Below are 18,347 nucleotides of genomic sequence, written 5' to 3'. Positions count from 1 at the left end.
CAAACAGGAGACACAAAACAGTGTACATGTACAATGTATGATGTGATTTCTTGCACATGTAATACTATAACTTGGCAAAACCATGTACATTCAAATCTGCCCTTCTACATCCATACATACCAGATTCACTACGATACACAAATAAGATACAAAATTCCAGATGATGCAGTATGGTTATAAAAAATATTCTTAAAAGATAGCTCTGTAGTTGATGAAGGTTAGACTGTATTTATTGCTTATAATTGTAATGCACATATTACAACAAACAACATCAACAAAACTGCAACAAATATCCTCAGACTGACGAATCAATTCTCTAATAGTATTCATTTATTTAACATAATTTTTTCATGCTTTGTCTTGATGGGGAAAAATGCCCCAAATTGTCTGGGGATATTGCATATTAGAATTATCATCCGATCCTCTACCAGCCTCTCACGGAAGCAGACAACAGCGATATCAATTTCCAAAACCATATTGAAAAGAAACTTTTGAACAAAGCAGAAGCTAGATGATGTGGTTGTTGGCAAGCCAATAAAAGTTGTTCAGCTTTTGCCTCCGTGGTGTCAAAGGTGACCAATTACTTCTATATAAGAGAGGACCTGAGTGTGTACCTATACTGTCCAGGACCCAGCCAACAGTGCCGTCCCCTCCACAACAAAGAACTCGGAAGTCTGGCACATCCCTGAAGAACTTCAACCTGTAGAGATAATGTTTTTATTTCAACAATCATTGTTTCATACAATTGCTTTCTGAAAGCTTTTTCAACAAGAAGTCAAAATTTTCCTAGTATTACTGTTTTTATCCAGTATTTGCATGACTAAGTGAAAAAGTTGAAACCTACCCAGGCATGGGCCCACCTTTACTCAAATTGAAGACCTGGCGAGGGTTTAGAAGGTACTGGAACTTGCGCAAGATTCTGTAAGGAAATAACAGATCTTAAAAAAATGCAGTATGTAACATCTATCACAGCATTGTGTGTCCAGCTATTACAACAGAGCAATACAAACTGTAATAGCAATTGTATAAAACTCTGACAGGTTGCATGGTGCTGTACCACTCGGTAAAGGCAAGTGAGACTATGTGAGACCCGTTCATGATGCAAAAAAATAAATTGGTTTTATCTGTTTGGACTGAAAATCCGACATGTATTCATGAAAATTGCAACCATGGGCAAACTGTTTCAGTTCCTTGAAAAGGCATGGTAATGCATGGTAATGTGTCATCTGAGCCGATAAGATTGTTGTGATTCTGCACAATTTTGTACTTCTTTGTCAGATCATTGGTCTTTAATTGGAACTGAACCAATGTCTTGCTGGAGCCATGTTTCTTCATGGCCTTGGAAATGCCTTTGAAAACATTCTGATCCCGATGTATGCTATACGTTTCCTCTTGACGCACACCTCTCCAATATCAAGACGGTTGATTCCCCAGTCGACCAGGAGGCGGCCCGATAACAAAAACAAATTTTACACTTACAAACGCACCTAAAAAAACCAACTGACAGGTCTAAAACTCTACTCTCCCCTGTGACACAGGTGCCCAGATGTAATCCAAATCCACACATGCAGCTTTTGTGTTCATGATGACAATATTAACATCTATTATCATAATACCGGTACGTTTACGACGATTTCTCTAGCCATACTGATTTGACAAATTGTCAACGCATCATTTTCTCCAGTTACATGTTGCTGTTATCGGTTACCCTTGCCACTTCTTCTGTGTAACTTTTCTGCCACTCTTGTCCTGCTAAAAGCGTAATATTGTAATTGTAACACGCCGCGGAATTACACGGCGAACGAGCGCGTGGTTGGGAGGGGGTACAAAATACCGGTAGGAAGAAACACGGCACAATTAACTGCCGCTATGTACATTTATACATCCTCTGATGTTCCTTCCTTTTCTGTCAGTAAATGTATAAAACATAAACCTGCATTAGCATACAAAATGTCATGAGAAAACGGACGTATACTGTCAAGAATTTTCATTTAACTTCTGTCCGTCACAACCGCTATGACGTAACACTTCACTGCTAGCGTAGATATAAAAATGGCGGGAAAATGGCTGCGTACGTTCAATTTTGCCCATTCAGTCGTAGATCCGGGCTATTATGCAACGGTTCTTCACACTTTTACATGAGTTGTAGGTCACCAACAGAAATTCAAGATTGTTGTTGAATCATGTTCGTCTTGTGCCGTGAGCATGTGTAATTATGATCTATATAAATTTGGCAATGAATGTGACAGTGTGTTCGTCCCACGACGAGCTGCCTACCCCGAAATTTAAAAAAAAAGTATACTGAAAACTTTTGGCCTTGTTGTCTTCGAATGCATTGTTATCGATGCTTTGTAAATGGTGTATTGGACACCTAGATGTCTGAAGTGTGCACAGCTCAGAAATAACTATTGTTGCATGTGTAGATCTCTTTAAGTTCCAGTATTTTTAATCTACCGGTATAAGTCTTACTACCGGTATTATGCCAATGCATGTTATATCATGCACAATTCCAGATAACTAGAAACTGTTTTACATTTACAAGGAGAGGAGATCCAAAAATATCTGTTTCATATCCAAAACGGAGCATTCATGATCATGACAAATTTATCCATTTTGCATCATGAATGGGGCCCAAGGCAAATGCTACAGTCTACAATCATGTATACCGTATATTCTCGAATAAAGTACGCACCCCAATTAAAGTACGCACCCCTGATTTTGGAAAAGTCTTAGACAGATCTTTGGGACTGAAAGGTAAAATGGAAAACTCAAATAAAGTACGCACCCCTTCTCCATCAATTTTGAACAGACCTTTAACTGGATAAATTCAAATTTATGATGTTTTCCCCAGGTTATTTTGCATGAAATACCCTGCATTTACACTGTCATTGTCTCTATAAACTTGTGAATTGCCTACTGCAAATTATAAAAATCACTGAGAACTGGTAGAAGAAATCAGGGAAAACCAGTTGTACAAGTCAAAGTCACTAACTCAAAAGGATTGTATGCAAATGCCAATCTTATGTAAATCATGTTTAGGCAATTTCTTTGTTTCATGTTTAGACAACTACAAGACAACAACAATGTGCATGTTTTGAAACATTACTAGAAGTGTAGCTTTATTTTAGGCTTTTTTACCATTTCTCTGTGCAGTGACCTCAAATAAAGTACGCACCCCAACTTTGGCAACAACTTGTAGCACCTTTTCAATTTTGAAAAGTTAAAAAAGTGCGTACTTTATTCGAGAATATACGGTATATGCTACATATCAGGCTATGATACTGAATGGTTTTCAATGACATTGTACATTCCACTCCCCTCTTCAGAAAACAAGTTTTTGCTGCACAATGTTGCCTGATAATGTCTTGTCGATCGTCTTTTTTTGGAGAGCATGAACATGGGAGGGGGTGCAACAGACAGCGGCAGATAAAAAACTGTGGAGAACAATGACGGCCCACCTCAGTTTCAATGACTGATATGCGGCAATGATGATGATGATGATGATTGATAAGAATTGTGTAACAGCACTGTATAAAGAAACACTCTTACTACAACAAAATCATTATTTCATTTTCTTCAGTTTGTTGCTCAGGAGTACACAAACTTTGTACCTTTCTCCTTGTTTGCCTCCACTTTTGGGGTTGATAAATACGAGCAGAGGATGTGTGCCATGAAGAGGTGTTATCTGTAGGGACATAACAAACAAGTCATCATGCACGTACACACAAGAACATAATGTTACACTGTGATCAACAGTCATCAAAATACTTTTTGTCCAGGCGGCAACCTGAGTTAAAAGCCAAGTTGCACCATCAACATTTCAGGTTGCCCCAGTTTCAAGTTACAACTTATTACTTTCTTCAAATCAGCTACTTATCCATTTATCTTTCTTCCAGTTGCATGTAACTATTAATGTTTTATCTTATGAACATGAAGAAAGAAATACAAAACCTTGAACGTGCAAGTATATAGGTGGGGTGGGGGTGTGGGAAGAGCTCCAGAATTTCAGGTAGCGCACTGAGCTACCTGGGTTTGAAATTAAGTGATTTTTCTGCATAATCTATGCTTGGTTATGTACACCTTTATCTAACATACACAGGTCACAGTGTTGACACTCCAAACATATTTACTGCTTACATGTAGAAAAATTATGGTACTTTAAATCTGCATTGATTAGACAAGTTTGACAAGTGTAGAAACACTGACTTTCAAGTTCTCTTCTTTGCTCTTCACATTTTCTTGGACCAAAACATGTGAACACCTGTTGGTATAATCTCAGACTGTTCATTTTCGAATCAGTCCCAAATCTGGTTCCTGATTTTCTTCAGCTCCATTTTTTCCGTTTCACGTCCGACGAGAAGTACACACAATGACAGTTTTACTGTCAAAGGAAAACTAAATTACCAAAGAATCTGATTATTATTTTGGTTTACTTAAAGGCGCCCAGAGCAGTTTTTGCGTCTTTTGAAATTTAATTTTCAAGACATTTTTACACACAGTAAGGTTAAATAACACAATCTCATTGCATATCGACATTTATTGAGCAAAGATGAGACGTCGTTGGGTGGTGAAAACTTATTGAAAATCTGAGCGCTGCACGTGCCATTATTTCAAATTTTCGGAACGCACGCGAACATGACAAATGAATCCCGAACGCTTCCGGAGATGTCGTCACTTGTTCGAATAAAGTTTCGATTTGCGAACGGGCGAATCAGATTCAATTCGCTCGATGACCTCATGCGTTCGAAAATCTCCAAAAAGTACCGACGGGAAACCGTTAGTGGCTCGATCCTGTGCTGATTTATTGTAGGATATAATAAATCAAAGGGGTCCGTTTGCGGCACGTTTGTGCGTCCCTTTAAACGCTGAAAGTACGAAATAATGACTCAATTGTGCTAGAATGGTGAAGTAAATGTCAATACCGTACCGATTGTCTCATCCAGAATATCCCCAATTTTAATGCACTAAAAACTGCTCTGGGCGCCTTTAAAGTCATTACCAAGGTCTGACGAGAGCAAAATTACAAAAGCGCACCAAGTTAGGGCACACTATTCGGAGTGGCACAAAATTGGAAGGTACGCTTACAAAAACGTCTCGCAGCAGTTGCTGCTTGGAACGCAGAGGGTGAGGGGTTCATGAACCGTAGTTATGTATTTCTCATTCAAGTATCTTATTGAGATGAATGTATAAAAATATCATTCAGCAAAATTTGACCACTCTGTGACAACTAGTGATAGAGCCCCATGTGTCATGTTAGGGCACCTCCCGTTACATAACTGTAACTGTTGTTCCCACCTGTAATCCCTGTCCATCCATGTTCATGGAGTTGGTCCTGGACATGGAGCGACTGACATTCCCACTGGAGGCGGAGTTGTCCCCGTCTGAGCCGACCCCCTCCGTACTGGTGGTGCTGCGTCTGGGCTGGGGCTCTCTGTCTCTGGAACTGGTGCTCCGTCTGCGTTCCTGCAGGAAACAAATCAGGACAAACTCATGGAATCATCCATTGGTTAGATTTTCATTTCTAATTTTACATTCATTCAAATTGTAAGTCAGACTCTAATGTTACAAATCGCGATGTCCATGCATTTTGTAATCAATATGTAATCCAAACTGCAATGTACTTTTGAAACACCAAGACCACACAATAGTGAAAATGAGGCTTTCACACAATTGCATTGTGTATTATATATGAACATGACAATACCATCATGGTAACAAAAACTGCATATTCCACTGGTAAATGGAATGATTGTTCTGGATTAAACTATGCACCTCCTCACACTTGGTCAAATCTGTGAGATTGAAATGGAAAATAAAAAAGTCAAACTCCCCTTGTCCACTGATCTTGAACACAATCATTCAAATTTAGGGTAATCTCTGTTCTCTGAGTAATTTTGTATAAATCAAGGACTTAAGAACTGTAGCACCTACAGTTGGTCTACTTGAGGTTCTTTTCACATTATTCCAATGGATGCAATAATTTGAAGTACATGTACACCCCGACTTTTGATAACAAATTTCAGCACCTTTTAGATTTTCAAAAGTGTTATTTTAATCAACAAAATACATGAAACTGTTATCGACCCATGTTTTCAATTTTATATCTGTACACAGTTAACAATTCCAGTATGGCAGGCCTTCATAAAAAAAGCTGGATGTAAGCAAGCCATGTTATTTTAGTACAACTTGTTTTTACACAATCCTTTTTTACCATCATGATAGAAGCCGATATCCTTACCAACACAACAGGAACGATGCATGTTGGTGGCAGAATGTGGTCCCTGAGTGTTCCCAAGGTGCATTCTGGCTTCACATGGCTGGCACATTTGTTATGTAGCTGTGGGAATACATCAGAATATAAGTAAAATAGCCTACATTGTACTTCTCATGAGCAAAAGTGGTAATTCATCAAGTAACCAACCACAACTCTTCCTAGACAGTCTCTTATTTTTTCTTGACCAGATCATGTAGGTACGTCCTATTATCCCTAAATGATGTAGCCCAAACTGTAAACTCATTTCAAAGAAAAAATGGTACCAGTTGTAACAAACGTTACAAAAAACCTTGTTAACAATTACATATGCCTGCATATGCATGACCAATGGGTTAAAAAAAAGTTGTCAGTTTTTGGTCAATTTTTGGCTATCATTAATAGAGAGATTGTCCTAATCAATGAGGTACCTTTGATGGAAAAATGAGGTGATTTATTTCTTCGAACCTCAAATCGCTATTTGGCACATTTTAATGAGAACGAGTGATAACAGCTGCCTGAACCTGATGGTATTAGTGGACAGGTACATGTACACATATCACTTTGTCAGTTTCAATCTCTGTGGATATGACTTAAAACTACACACATGCCAAGCTTTTACCATCAGGTGGTTATTATCTGAGTGAGCTTCATGGGAAATTCTTCAAAATTACACTAAGTCTCATACATTCTAGGTAACTTTTGAGGTAGAATACTGAATACACTCCTTTTGATGTCCATCGCTCTGTAATGACAATGACAAAGTTAACACCTACATTTGTAATAATCTATCACCATACATTCATAAGGAATCTTTGAAGATATTCCTGCCTGTTCATGAGCTAAACCCAAAATCTAATCTCTTCCCCTCTTTTTCATCAAGAAAATCTGTAAACATCTCTGACTGCTTATATATGGCCAGATAAACACCTCCATAGTAAAATTGTAACAGTTACTGTAAGATAAATTATGGGCAGGGTTGAAAGATGTGTTACTCACAGTCATCTGGCACCACACACAATGGAGCCCTGTCAGTCCATTATAACATTTGATTGTCTTCCTGCAGCGATCACATTTGGTGGGGCAGTTGCCTTCTACCCAGAAGTGGTTCATTATCTGCTGTAATATAGAGAGCAAGCATACACATCAGATACAGTAGACTGGACAGCAAGCATACACATCAGATACAGTAGACTGGACAGCAAGCATACACATCAGATACAGTAGACTGGACAGTAAGCATACACACCAGAAACAGTAGACTGGACAGTAAGAATACACATCAGATACAGTAGACTGGACAGTAAGCATACACATCAGAACAAAAAGCAAGCATACACAATCAGAAACAGTATGCTTGACAGCAAGCATACGTAACGTTATCAGATAGGGTAGACTGGACAGCAAGCATACACATCAGAAACAGTAGGCTTGACAGCAAGCATACACATCAGAAATAGCAAACTGGACAGTAAGCATAAACATCAGATACAGTTGGCTGGACAGCAAACATACATTTGTACATATCAAAAACAGTAGACTGGACAGCAAGCATACACATCAAAAACAGTAGACTGGACAGCAAGCATACACATCAGAAATAGTAGACTGAACAGTAAGCATACACGTCAGATACAGTAGACTGGACAGAAAGCATACACATCAGAAACAGTAGACTGAACAGTAAGCATACACATCAGAAACAGTAGACTGAACAGTAAGCATACACATCAGAAACAGTAGACTGGACAGGAAGCATACACATCAGAAACAGTAGACTGAACAGTAAGCATACACATCAGAAACAGTAGACTGAACAGTAAGCATACACATCAGAAACAGTAGACTGAACAGTAAGCATACACATCCGAATCAGTAGACTGGACAGCAAGCATTCACAATCAGAAACAGTAGACTGGACAGTAAGCATACACATCAGATACAGTAGGCTTGACAGCAAGCATACACATCAGAAATAGCAAACTGGACAGCAAGCATAAACATCAGATACAGTTGACTGGACAGCAAACATACATATCAAAAACAGTAGACTGGACAGCAAGCATACAAATCAAAACCAGATAGACTGGACAGCAAGCATACACATCAGAAACAGTAGACTGGACAGTAAGCATACACATCAGATACAGTAGACTGGACAGCAAGCATTCACAATCAGAAACAGTAGAACAAATAACAAGCATACAAATCAAAAGCAGATAGACTGGACAGCAAGCATACGCACCAGAAAAAGTAGACTGGACAGTAAGAATACACATCAGAAACAGTAGACTGGACAGCAAGCATACACATCAGATACAGTAGACTGGACAGCAAGCATTCACAATCAGAAACAGTAGAACAAATAGCAAGCATACAAATCAAAACCAGATAGACTGGACAGCAAGCATACACACCAGAAACAGTAGACTGGACAGTAAGAATACACATCAGATACAGTAGACTGGTTATAAGCATACAAATCAGAAACAGTAGGATGGATAGCAAGCATACACATTGGAAACAGTACTAGTAGACTGGACAGCAAGCATACACATCAGAAACAGTAGACTGGACAGTAAGCATACACATCAGATACAGTAGACTGGACAGCAAGCATACACATCAGAAACAGTAGACTGGACAGTAAGCATACACACCAGAAACAGTAGACTGGACAGTAAGAATACACATCAGATACAGTAGACTGGACAGTAAGCATACACACCAGAAACAGTAGACTGGACAGTAAGAATACACATCAGATACTGTAACAGTAGACTGGACAGTAAGCATACACACCAGAAACAGTAGACTGGACAGTAAGAATACACATCAGATACAGTAGACTGGACAGTAAGAATACACATCAGAAACAGTAGACTGGACAGTAAGCATACACACCAGAAACAGTAGACTGGACAGTAAGAATACACATCAGATACAGTAGACTGGACAGCAAGCATACACATCAGAAACAGTAGACTGGACAGTAAGCATACACACCAGAAACAGTAGACTGGACAGTAAGAATACACATCAGATACAGTAGACTGGACAGTAAGCATACATGTACACATCAGAAAAGGTCAGAAAAGTTTAGTAATCTTTTGAATGTGGTACAATATCTCCATATGGTAGGGTGACTAACCGGTGTGCCGCTGACGTTGGATGACCTCTTGGACTTGGTGTAGGTACTGATGCAGGACCCTGGAGCCCGCTGCACACAGCGCTCATGCACAGTATACTTGCAGACTACACAAAACCAACAGGGAGTCTTAGCAATGAGAAACAAATCTTGAATGAAGCCAAATGGAGCAAAATTACCGTACGTAAGAAGAATATTGTGCATGCTCCTGGGTATTGTGCCTACGCAAGTATATTAACTAAATGCATACCAACTTTTGTAATCCTTGCTAAATGTGCAGGCTTTATCTACATGTAGTTAGCACAATGTCTATACCATATTTTCTCGATTAAAGTACACACATTTTAAACTTGTCAAAATCCGAAAGTGGTCACAGTCAAAGGGTTGCCAAAGTTGGGTTGTATGTACTTTATTTGAGGTTTCTGCCAGGACAGAATTGGAAGAGGACCCAAAATCTCAGTCTGTTAAGCAACATCCTGTTGTAGAGTTTCAGCATGAGGGATATCAGGCTGATACCCCTGTAGTTGTCTGGCTTTGACAGATCTGATTTTGGAACTAGGACAATGATGAGCGTCCTCCAACTCTCTGGTATCTCCTGGGTGGTGAAGGACTTGTTGATGAAGCTCGATACTATGTTATCAAGCCCGACATACTTGAGAAACTCGAGAGTCCTCTCCACATGCCTTCCCACACTGGATTGACTTCTTGAACTACTCTGACCTGTGATGTCATTGATCAACCTCCAGGCTGTACCAAGTTTTGAACCCTGGTGCGCTCTCTCCACTTCTTCAATTCTGTTTGTCAGCTCTTCTTACTCAATGAAAGCGTAGGTGTCATATTTTTTTCTCCTAATGTACTTCTCACGAAGCAACTTATTTATTAAAGCATTTATTCCCAGACAGGTACTCCTGGTAAGCCTTTTCAACCTCCTCTCTTACTTGAACAAAGTCTTCTTCGTTACACAACCTTCCTTAAATTCTTCTGTAAATGTTTTGACAACTTCTGTAAACTTATCTGCCGCCTTTATCACATACATTTTGTATTGATGAAGAGTCTTCAATTGATGAAAAGTCTTCAATTGAACAAAGAAGACTTTGTTCCATTGATCTACCAACCTGATGAAACTATTTTAGGGGGGGGGGGGTTGTGCCGGGGGTGTGGGCTCCTCTCTCACTGCACAGACTCTTGGATCTAGACACTTCACCCTTTTGTTGTGTCTTGGCACTGTTCAGCCGTGCCTCTTTAGATAATAAAGTTTTGTTGTTTGTTCTATTTCTGATTCAAGTCACGCAGTGGCATGGAATACAGGTCGTTTCGTTACATGGTCTTTTCGTTACACGTCTTTTCGTTACATCATGAAGTCATTTCGTTACACCATGAAGTCATTTCGTTACACCACGAAGTCATTTCGTTACAGATTAATGTCAGGCCGTTATAGTACTTCTTACTACAAATTTATTACTTTTTGTGGTAACAAAAAGCCGGGACTCAAACACACACACATTTCCTACAACACACACGAATATATTCTTATGCCAACAACTGATGCTAGACCGTTATGCATTGCATGACGCAAGGGTTCATTGTCCTCCTTCCCACCACGTACGTAGTACTGTAATAGTGAATACCGTAATAGTATACAGGACAAAGGTCGGTGGGGAACCCAAATGGTACAATAGCCTTGTTGTGTATTTCTGACAATATAAATATGAAAGATTCAATGCAAAGTCGGGTCAAGATACATTACCTGAGTACTCGTATTGGTCTTTACAAATACAAGGAAGGCTATGGAATTTGTAACAGCAATAGGTTTACAACAATAAATAAAGCGGGGAATTTTCATGACTAGAACCGTGGCAAACACAACACCGCTTACATGCCGAAAATAAGACGTTCGTTTCATAGTTCTGAGTTAGAACTACTGTAAATATGGGAGAGATAAACTCTTCACCTTCTTGTGTACAACTTGTGTCCACAAATTACGCTGAAAGTTTTAAACTTAGCGCCGTCTTTCACGCTGAATATAATTCAAAATGGCGCCCGCGGCGCTTGTTTTGGCGTGGGTTACGCCTGTGCAGCAAATGTGATTGTAACATAGCAGATGTTCTTCTACTTCTACATGGTATGGACAGAAACCTATGGACAGTTTGTGCCAGTTTAGAAGGAGAAAATATAATGTTTCTGTACATTTCCTACAACCAAGCAGCTTACAACGCACACAAATATTTTCCTTTGTCGACAACTGATGCTAGACCGTCATGCATTGTATGACGCAAGGGTTCATTGTCCTCCTTCCCACCACGTACGTAGTACTAGTACTGTAATAGTGAATACCGTAATATTATACAGGACAAAGGTCGGTGGGGAACCCAAATGGTACAATGCCCTGTTGAGTATTTCTGACAATATAAATATGAAACATTCAATGCAAAGTCGGGTCAAGATACATTACAGCAACGTTCTTCTAAGCCGAGCCGCAAATTATTCCCCGACTTACCTTTCCCGAAATTCGCATTTCCCCGGTAAAAACTTAATCGAATACCCTTTCTTGAAGATATAGAAACATTGAACAGTGTTAGTAGAGAGATATGAGAAACAGGGACGTGTTAGGGATGAATGATATGTGTCTATTGGTATCACGGAACGGAACAAAACCGAACGATAAAAAACAAACAATTACCAAAACCAAACGTAAAATTGAGTGTCCTGTCACGTCTCTAATGTCAACCAAGAAAGATCAACCTGGGAAAGATAACAGGAAAACACTTATAGTGTTTAACATGCGACAAAGATAGTATAATAATCAAGTGTAACGAAATGACCTTCCCATGTGTAACGAAATGACTTCCCCATGTGTAACGAAATGACTTCGTGATGTAACGAATCGACTGTAACGAAAAGGCGATGTAACGAAACGACCGGTTACCAGTGGCATGCCAACAGAAAGTTTAAGTTTGCATGCACAATGTAACTACACTCAGTGGAGCGTATTTATTTCTTTTCGGATCCCTGGATAATTTAAGTACAGATTCCCAGGGAACGGAGAAAAACACCATGAATCCAAATTTATCCAGTTTAAAATATGTTCAAGATTGGCAGAGAAGTGTGGCATACTTTATTCATGTTTTCCACTGTATGTTTCAGTCTGGCAAATTTGACCTCGTTCATACTAAGCTCGCCAAATCGGATTTCAAGCCCAAACCACTGACGCAGGATTCATGTGGCCTAGTATGAACGGTTGAAGTCACATCAAAGCCGGCTTAATCACGAACCACCTCGATGTGGCTTGGGCGACTCGCGATTCCAGTATGAACGCAAATGTGGCGTGAAGTCGGCTTGGTTCCCATATTGACCCAGTCATGGAACACCTCGTCATATGAAAATTTATCCCGTGCTAAAGTAGCTTTTCATGAATCCCATGGCAGACACTTGGCAAGTTTTGTGGCTATCTTCAAGGGGGCAGTGATGGGGACCAACGGAACGTACAAACACAAGAACGTGTGTAACACTCGTTACACATCCTGGGGGCCACGCGCGAAGAAAAAACGTGGAACCTGTTTAGAAAAATTAAAGTTTAAAAAACTTGAAGAAAAGATACTAGGTACGTGAGACATATCCATTGTACAATGAGCTCCATCGGGTCTGGTGATAGTGATGATTGGGGAGGGGGCGCTGAATGGCAATAAATGTAGCTTGAACCAGTTTGCTGTTGGACGCAATTTTTGAATAGCCGCGCACAATTGCATTATGATGAGAAGTATCTGTGGTGTGCGACTTACCTGATTGCAATTTGGCAAGCTTAGTATGAACGGGGTCTTTGTCTGGAACTTGGGGGTATGACTTTCATTGAGGGATGTACTTTAATTGAGAAAATACGGTAATTGCTTATTTTCAGTAAATATGCTGGTGAACAGGTAAGAACAAGATACATACATGTACAAGACAGACCCTGCTTCCCCAGACCCATCAACATGTTGAGACAAAGGTTGCAGAAAGCTGGCTTGTTGAAGTGCTTCAGCCGCCATATGTGGTTACCATCATCTTTGATCACATTCTACAGAGGGTCAGACCAAGAAAAAAGGATGTCATGATTCTTTTTACAGGAGAAAACTGATAATCTTTTAAATTGGCTTTCAAAAGTGACAAATTCTGATGTTAAACTGTGTCTTGGCAATGTTCACAAAAACAGGTCACAGCAGGTACGTAATATACAATTTATCACCTATAACACTACTGCAACACAACCACACAATCTGGACACAACTATAACTGGCAAAGTTTAGGTGACATGATATGTATCATATGCATTGGCACAGAAATAACACTATGAAAAGGCACTTACTGTATCTAACCCAAGTAAGACCAATAGAGGTATGGTGGTCAAACCACCCTTGATCCACTCTTCTAAGGACACAGTTCCATCAGCATCGTAGTCAATCTCAACCATCATCTCTTGAAGGATCTATGCAAATACAGATCAAAGGTCACGTCCAATGCAGCTGAAATTTGATTAACATGGAGCAAAATGTCTTTCTTTTTGTTACTTGTAAGTTGTAATATTGTCAGTTGTTAAAACCTAATACACAAAAAAGTTCTTCTGAGAAGCATGAAAACAAAAATTTTGAAAGCTTGCAATTCAATGCTTATGATGACTATGCACTGTTAGCTTCTCAAAACAATATTTTTGGCAAGTTGCGGTACCAGGTTCCAAAATGGCTGCCATGTTACATTGTAGCAGCTACATTGTATGATGTCACAAACAGAAATTAACTTGATTACTACGGATGGCAGGAATCAAGATGGTTTGTAAGATTCATCAGAAGGGTGTACACAAACGTCTGTGTTCATTCAATTTGGATAAATCTTAGGATGATCCTTACTAAGTCTTGCAATCAGCTGGAACTGTTGTAATTAAGCAGAATAGACACTTTTGAGTTGTCTTGCAACAAAACAATAGGATTAACTTAAATTTAAATTCATATACGACCAGGTAACGTTACACATTCAATTTGTTCTTAAATCTTTATCAAACTCTGACATTTTTCTGCGAATTACAGGTTGTTGATGATTGAGGACAAACTATACAATGCTTTTTCCAACAAAAGGAAATATCTGATGACATTCAACAGTAACCCAGAAGAGCCTTACTAGTAATACAATGTCATGTAGATGCGATAATGTTGAAGTTGTACTTACAGGTCTGAGTTCTGTCACGTCCCACCCCAGGTACTCTGCTACATGCATCATCTGGCTGATTATGCATTCTATTTCCTACATAGCAGACAAAAGTTGTGAAGGAATGTTAAGGATTTCAAAATAATTTGAAATGATTTGATACATGTCTTTACGATAAATCAAATATAGCACGTTTTTATGATAAATCAGAATAAAGCACAATTTCTGAAAAGCCAATCCATTCTAAAGCAAGCAATGGGTAGCCCAAACATAGAACAGATCAACTGGTTTTCAAAACCATATCCAGTTGCTTGAGTAACTATTTTTGGCGTATCTTATTACCTGGATGTCTAACCTACATCGACGTATAGAACAGATTAGACTGAGCAGAGCAATTTGGACTTACACTTCTCACTGTTTACGGCTTGAAATTACACGTCCGATATTTTATGCAAAACTTCCTGTTACACAACGAATCATAATGACCCCCGCTGGAAAATAAAAAATAATTTAAAAATCTCAAGATTTCCTTGATTTCCTTAAAAGACAATCTTGAGAATCTTCATAACAATCATATCCAAGATGTTTCAGAAAGAATCAAGACAAAGAATCAAGTCAAAACATCTCAAGATTTAAGTTAAATCTTGAGATGTTTTGACTTGATCTTGACTTGTTTTGACTTGTGTTAAATTTTAACACAATATCTCAAGATTTTTTAAATATGCAATGAAGTGTGAAGACATCTGCTGAGGGTTATCATGATTTTGTTGTGTACCAGAGAAGTTTTCCACAAGTAAACTTAATCTGTAATTGTGTAAAGGCTACAAAGTTAACATTAGTCTCTGTCAAGTCCAATAAAAATCTGCTCAGCACTGGTGGTGACAAATTCAATTTACTGCATCAATCATACATGTATGCTGGTCAGATATTATCACCAACAAGGTACCCCCAAGTTAATGCATTTCTGTACAAATATCCACTTCTTTATTTCCATGTAACAAACCAACTCCCATGGATTGCTCTGTGCAACTTACCGAACTGTCCAGCAGTCCATTTCCATCAGTGTCATATAATCTGAACATAACTGTAGAGGAAAGACAGCAGGGAGGTAAAGCATTGTTGGCACAACAATTTTACATGGTCATTTTTGAAACTAAGAACAAATGACTTTCACATTTGCATAATTCATGCTTGGCTATGTACACCTTTAACTAACTTACGCAGGTCACAATGTTGATAATCTAATCATTTAACACATGCACACTTGCACACTCATTATGCAAATCAGGTATTTATGCAAATTAGGTACTTATTTGCATAATTGGTATCTGCTAATCTTCCACCTGTCATATACTACATGTTACGTGTATTTGAGTCCTATAATGGAAAACACTGTAGATTTTCCTAATTAAGTATGCAAATTATGTCCAAATTTGAAAAATTTGTACTTTGTTGTGTACTGTAAATGCAGAAATGTTCGTGCTGGATTAATGTGACCACTTCACGGCTAACTTAAAAACACTGTGAACATTTTTCTATTATGCTGCAGTCTATGGTGTTACTGTGAAATTAAAACCACAGCGAAAAGTCATTTATCCCGCTACCACGAAATTAAATCCCCGCAAACTTAAATGCATTCACAGTACATCCCAGCCAAAGATACCTGCATGCTAAATATCATGGAAACTCCTTGGAAGATTTTGACAAAATTGACCCTGCAGTTCCAGAGCAAGTCGCTAGGTGGCCCAAACATACATCACTTCTTTCTTACATCACAAGCTATCTGGCTCTGAGCTTATGATATAGAATCTAGGACCTCAATATCAACAACTTACATTCCAACTTATCCTCTGCTCGACCTCCTTCCAGAAGAGACAAGTAGCAGACAATGTCTTTAAGGAAGACAACATCATCTGAGTCTGCAGGGGTGAGAGTCCTCTCCTTCAGACTGCCCTCCCCTGCAGATGACCTCTGTGGAGACTTGCTGCATTGCTGAGGGACTGGTGCTTCACTGGCTGGAGTAGGAACACATGTACATTGTAATACACTGTCCTTACTATAGGCAAGTCAAATATATATGGAATGCTCTAGATATTTTACGTAATGAGCTATTCACATTTCTTGAATCCAGTACAGCAGATTTCAAGAGACTTGATGCTACAGAAAGATTTGTATAAAATATCTTTAGATGTCACAACTCCCATAATGCAAAGAAGATAGGTAAATATATCAAAGACTGCTTTGCTATTCGAAAGAATACCGAAACTCATGATTAGCCCAACGATTAGAACACTTTATCAAAGACTTATATTACATTGTAGCCCTTATTGTTATGTTAATTAGGATGTTACTATGGTCTTATTTATACATCAATTTTGTACTTTATGTAATAGTCGTTGCCATAATTATATAAATTGTACCATGTACAAATGTTGTGCAATAAAGTTCATCTAGAGTTCATCTACATTGTATATCTAATGTAAGTAAACTATATTCTATAGCAAAGACCAAAGAATACATAACTTAGACTACACCAACTTAATCTGTCAGTTCTTGGATTTGAAAAAAAAATTGCTTTTACTGCAAAAATATAACAAAAGACAAAGTCTGAAGATCAGGTTTCTGCCAATAGGCATGGAGACCTGGCTGAGTTTTATAGAGTAAATAAGTGTTATACATATAATGAAGCTTTCCTCCCTGCTGTATGTCTACATGTACTTTATGATAACTGCTTGCTAGATTTTTATCTCTGAGAGCAAAGAAAAAACGCACAACCTTACAAGAACTAAATCTCAAACAATTTGCATAAGGATTATCATTGAGTTAAAGTTGCCATGCAATGAAATTTAAATGATTTATCTAGTATAGTAGTAGTAATCTGGAGTCATGTGTGACCAATATATGTAATATACTATGCCGTCAATATCAAGTTCCCATTTTTCAACATCACCTGCCTACTAATGCTATTTAAAACTAACTGCTAAACTATACCATCAGAGCATTGAACACTATAATGGCATTCCCCTCAAAGAGACCAGGTCCTGCAATTCTTTAGCTCAATTTACTTGACAATGTTTTCCTGTTACAGAAATTTTCCTATTATCAAATTCTACAATTAAGATTACACACAGCGTAGACATTTGGGCTGTAAATTCATCAACTTTCATGGAAAGTCTGACTTAATTTCACAGTTATTGTTATAATACTACTAGACGGAGACAAAGGGTTTGCATTTGAAACAATTCTGTTGTACTGGAAGAATAGACATTGGGAATGCATGTTGCAGTGATGTAACGGGAGGTGCCCTAAGTTGGTACCTGCCCTAAGTTGGTACCCGCCCTAAGATGGCATAAATTTTTTGCTGATCTTATTAATATGTAAAGTACACCGTGTTTGTTGCCACTGACTATGCTGATTAGAATAGGTAAATAAACCAAGTCCATGCACACAGCTGTTTTTGCATAAAAGTATACTTATACATATTGACTGCAGTTTTTTTTTTTTTTTAATGTAATTTTCACAATAATATTGGACCAAATCATTATGGTCACCTGTTACTAGAGTTTTGGTGATGTTGGCGGTGTAGTTTTTTGGAAATAATTTTATTAGTCTGACCGCTGTATTCAGTGCATACAGCCCATTTCCCATGACGATAAGACCTCAATCGTGCTAGATTCAGCCCTCCTCGCGTGAGATGAGAAGTACATACAATCACAATTTTACTGTCAAAAGTAAACTAAAATTTCAGATAATTTGATTTCTATTTCTGGTTAC

At 38.5% G+C, this 18,347-nt stretch overlaps 1 protein-coding gene across 4 annotated transcripts in view; it reads right to left on the bottom strand.

The window, feature by feature from the left end:
• Positions 1-18,347, bottom strand: part of LOC118403912 (diacylglycerol kinase beta-like) — a 79,015-nt gene that overhangs the window by 7,469 nt on the left and 53,199 nt on the right. For all 4 annotated transcript variants that reach the window (XM_035802778.1, XM_035802776.1, XM_035802779.1 and 1 more), the window contains 12 exons: positions 16,409-16,588; positions 15,608-15,657; positions 14,595-14,669; positions 13,741-13,860; positions 13,332-13,452; positions 9,402-9,505; positions 7,250-7,369; positions 6,239-6,337; positions 5,296-5,463; positions 3,612-3,685; positions 845-919; positions 615-700 (listed from right to left, as the gene is read on the bottom strand). In XM_035802778.1, coding sequence (XP_035658671.1) covers positions 615-700; positions 845-919; positions 3,612-3,685; positions 5,296-5,463; positions 6,239-6,337; positions 7,250-7,369; positions 9,402-9,505; positions 13,332-13,452; positions 13,741-13,860; positions 14,595-14,669; positions 15,608-15,657; positions 16,409-16,588 — 1,272 coding nt within the window. The remainder of the gene's footprint in view (positions 1-614; positions 701-844; positions 920-3,611; positions 3,686-5,295; positions 5,464-6,238; positions 6,338-7,249; positions 7,370-9,401; positions 9,506-13,331; positions 13,453-13,740; positions 13,861-14,594; positions 14,670-15,607; positions 15,658-16,408; positions 16,589-18,347) is intronic.

Source organism: Branchiostoma floridae, chromosome 16 (genome assembly GCF_000003815.2).
Source record: "Branchiostoma floridae strain S238N-H82 chromosome 16, Bfl_VNyyK, whole genome shotgun sequence".
Classification (NCBI taxonomy): domain Eukaryota; kingdom Metazoa; phylum Chordata; class Leptocardii; order Amphioxiformes; family Branchiostomatidae; genus Branchiostoma; species Branchiostoma floridae.
The sequence above is the reverse complement of the archived record's forward strand: the minus strand, read 5'-3'. Positions and strand labels throughout refer to the sequence as shown.